The sequence below is a fragment of the Charadrius vociferus genome, unplaced genomic scaffold (assembly GCF_000708025.1).
Source record: "Charadrius vociferus isolate BGI_N301 unplaced genomic scaffold, ASM70802v2 scaffold3, whole genome shotgun sequence".
Classification (NCBI taxonomy): Eukaryota; Metazoa; Chordata; class Aves; order Charadriiformes; family Charadriidae; genus Charadrius; species Charadrius vociferus.
Window position 1 is genome coordinate 612,709 of NW_009647748.1, and position 4,103 is coordinate 616,811.

General features: G+C 48.7%; 1 protein-coding gene across 1 annotated transcript in view; it reads right to left on the reverse strand.

Moving 5' to 3' along the window:
• Positions 1-300, reverse strand: part of PCYOX1L (prenylcysteine oxidase 1 like) — a 3,633-nt gene extending 3,333 nt beyond the window's left edge. The window contains exon 1 of the mRNA XM_009882081.1: positions 243-300. Within this exon, the coding sequence (XP_009880383.1) occupies positions 243-300 (58 nt within the window). The remainder of the gene's footprint in view (positions 1-242) is intronic.
• Between the last annotated feature and the right edge of the window lie 3,803 nt (positions 301-4,103).

Sequence of the window (4,103 nt, forward strand, 5' to 3'; positions counted from 1 at the left end):
AGGGGGGAGCGGGTTTGGTCGCGCAGGGATGCGCTCAGCTGCGGGGGAGCGGTACAGGGGCAGCGCCCGGCGCACCGGAGACACGGCGGCTGTACAAAAGCCGGGGCTTTGTGATAACCCATCCTCGGGGAATGACGCTGAGGGCCAGAGGTGACCCTCCACATCCAAAAGTGCTGGGTATGGCACACGAACAGCCCCGGGCGCAGCCACAGCGAGGGTGCTCAATGCCTTCCCCTCCTCACACGCCAGCTGCGCATCCACCAGGATGCCCAGCAGCATCCCACTCGCAACCAACCCCATGGCGGACCAAGGGCCCAAACCCAGGAGCTCCCTGGCACCACTTCTCTCCATCGCCAGCATGCGGAGGCTGCACCCTAGGACAGTACTGGGGCCAGGCTGCTGCCAGAGCATGTTTTCCATGTGCTCAGTCTGCACAGAGCACACGGTGCTCAGTACCCGGCTGAGGGGGGTGGGCTGGATCCTGCGGCGGTTCGTGCATCGGCAAGGGCATTTCAGGCTTTCGCTTGTGCTTTCTGCCCTCGGCAAAACAAGGTGCCCAACAGCAAGGGGCTTGTGCCACAGGGAGCCCAGCTGGGAGCCTGCTGCTGCTCAGATTACAAAGGATAGCAGAGACCAAGTGAAAACTCTAGAACAGGTAGGACATGTAATTGCAGACCCAGAGCCTGCGGTAGCCCAGGGCTGGCTCCGTACCAAGTGACAAAATTTAGTCTGGAAATCCTTCATCGGAACTTTGTCTCAGGAGAAACACAACGCAAGCACAGGCTCCCTCCTTTCCCCCAGCTGCTTCAGAGTTCCTGCAGGGGGGTAGCACACACAACCCGGAAACTCAGGCATGAACATTTTTGGGGGGCGCACAGAGAAAAACTACCATTGCTCAGCCCACCCAAGTCCTTACAATGGGCAGTATCAACCCACCAGGACAGCGAGGTGATGTTCCCAAAGCAGCTTGGAACACAGCACAAATATTTTTGCAGCACGCCTCAGGTTTTAACATGCTCTTACTTAACCGGCCTGATTTCTCCATGGCTGTGGGTGATGAGAAATCTGGCTGTACACGCAGCAAAGCTCCCAGGAGTCCAGGTCAGTGCTGCTCCCGTTCACCTCCCCCTCATGGCAGACCATGCCCGGCGTGCAGGTGCTCCGCAACACCGTCCCATGAGCAAAACGCTCTGCCCCTCGCTCAGAAGCTCTGATGCTTTTTTGCAGATGGAGGCAGCTGTGGTTAGAAAACTCCCAACTCTCACTGTTGCTGCAGAAAAAAAAACTGGCAGAGCCAGAAATTACTACCCCAGCAGCAGGCAGCAGTGCTTCCTGGTCTAGTCCGGTTAGCCAACACCAAGCAATGCCCACATGTTTTAGGCAGAATGAGGAAGAGCCCCTATAATGGGACACAACCTCTGCGATCACAAGGGGACTTTGCTGGCAGATCTTTAGCACAGAAGCATAGATCTCACCCCATAAAGGCCATTTGTAAATGGTCTTTTGCAAAGGTTTTTTCGGTTTTGTTTTTTTTTTCTCCCGCTCTAGTGAGAAGTGCCCAGGGGCACTCAGAGCTTCAGGAGAACAAGGCAAGCAAGGCCTGCTGATGCGGCACCAAGCCTTACAAAACCAAGGTAAAACCAGGAACAGAGGCCTGGCTATTTTCGCAGAGGACGCGTGAAGGGAAAATGTTCCAATCATGCCCCTACAGAGAAAGCCTGTTCTTCTTTCCAACAAATCCTTGAAATCATAACCCACCTGCAGATACCACACGCATCAATACACACTGTACATTAAGCCACCTGAATTGAGCTGCAGTACGCCTGCTACAACACACCGCACGCAAAAAGGGAAAAAATGCAGCAAAGTGGAGCTGTGAGAAAACAGAATGGCAAAAATAAATCCAGGTATCAAATATGTCAACTGTTAGCAGAGCTCTGCAGAATGAAGCACCACCAAAGGCTGGCAGACAGCACTTTTCCACACGATGGTCCATGGGTGGACTTACTAGGAACAGACACAAAACCAGGCACAGAAGTACCAGAGAACAACACGCCCGGGCAGTTTATCAGCGCAGAAATCCCCAACAACTCACCTGAGCGAGGGAAGGTGACACATGTGCATGCCTGAATTTCTTGGAGTCTGCCTAAAGGATTGTTAATAACATGTTCAACAAAGCCCTCCACTGCCACAGACTATACCCCTTATTTCAGACAATCGGATCAGGAACAGCGAGAAACCTTTCAGTCCGCAATCCCACTCAATTAAAGTGGCAGTTGGAATGAGCTGCAGTTTGGGGCAGGGAAAAAAGGAAAAAGCAACTGCAATTCTTTTTTTTTTTTATTATTAGCAAATGGACAGTATCTGGACACCTAAAGGAAATCAGCCCTTTCCAACATTAACTCAAATGTTGTTGTCAATTACTTGCACCACTCCCACACTTCAGTATTTGTCTTTCACAGAGCCAGAACCTTTGGGTAAACAAAGAGCACAGAAACACAAAAAAATACAATATATACAGGTTTCCCACCAACTAAATGGACTTAGATTTTTGGAGATTAGCGACACTTTGTTCATTTGACTTTGCAAGTAATATCAAAACATCTCAAGTTTTAAAATAAAAAAATACTACAATATTCACAATATAAAACTTAAATACATTTGTTTAAAAATTAAAGGACTGCTAATAGCTATCGGTTTATCACAGCCGTCTCTTTCAACAGAAGCTGTGCTGATGAAGCACTGAGAATTTAAGGTTCACAAAGCAACATTCACATTCTGCACTGCTCCTGGTCAGAGCTAAGACGCTGCCACGCTCATGAGACAGTGCTGCTGGAGACTCGTCCAGGAGCTCAACTCAAATATGTCCCTCTGTCAGAGTACGGCAAGGTCACAGCACAAGGCAAACACCCACATACAGCGGGGCTGCCCACTTCCCAAGAGCAGAAATGCAGGTCCACACATCACCATCACATGCACGTTTTATCTAGTTGTCTGCCTTCCCAGCTCAAGCTCTTCAGTTCACGGCTGGGCGAACGGAGCGGAAACTACGTGACTCTTCCTCTCCTCTGTTATTCCATCCCTGCTAATGTACTCCTGTGTTTTATTAAATAGTCATTGAATAAAGTGACTGGAGAGAAAAAGCTCCTCTCTGGTGTAACTCTGCAGAGTGCAAAGGAACCGCACCAACGGGGACTCTGCCCCACAGTGCTGAGTGTGCAAGCTTTACACAAACAGGGCAGACAAGGGAGCAAGAACCTACAAAGGAGAAATTCAATCCACCCTTACGTAATCTCATCCACGATAAAAGAGATCATTAAGTGTGCTTGAAAGGCAAGGGAATCAAATTTTGCCTAGGAAATCCAGATTCTGACAGAATCCAGGTTTGGTTATTTCATTCTCACTTCACCATTCAAAGGAAGCAGAAACTAGGACAAACAACAGCTACAGTATTTATCTCTTTGGTAACTTCTGTAAAAGAGTCTCTAAGCAATGGGTACATCTTACAGTAATCATCATAAAAGCTCAATAAGATCCTGTAGAAGTTTCATAGGTTGAAAAACACTGGGGTACAAACTGGGCAAATAGCTTGCCCAAAATTAAACTGGACATATGGGAGGGTGAGAAAGACCGCACAGGAACTGGATCCCTCAGATTCCTGCTCTAGCCACACAACAGTGCCTCAGTGAGAGCGGATCCCAGATACACAAGCTGGATCAATAACCTCTTATTACAGACAGAAGGTCTGGAGTGCATTTTAGGATATTTCTTTAAGGCAAAAATGGGTGAATACTAGCTGCGGAGACAGGCAGGCCTGGCAAATAGTCCGAAAGCGGATCAAGTAGCTGTAGTATACTTTCACAGTCAAGTGGCTCCGTGAGTCAGTTTAAAGAGGATTTGGATCCCACCGCTTCTGGTTGCACACTACTTTTAAGTCCAGCTCAGGTAAGCCGCAGCCTTTCTATGACAGAAAACTACCTGTTGCGTAAAATGCCTTCGCTTTTGTTTAGTTTCACATTCAAAGTTAGTTTACAGAACCAGCTCTCCCCTCGTATTGCAAAAAGACTCAGCTGATATAGCAGGGGCTGAAGAGGCAGCAGAGA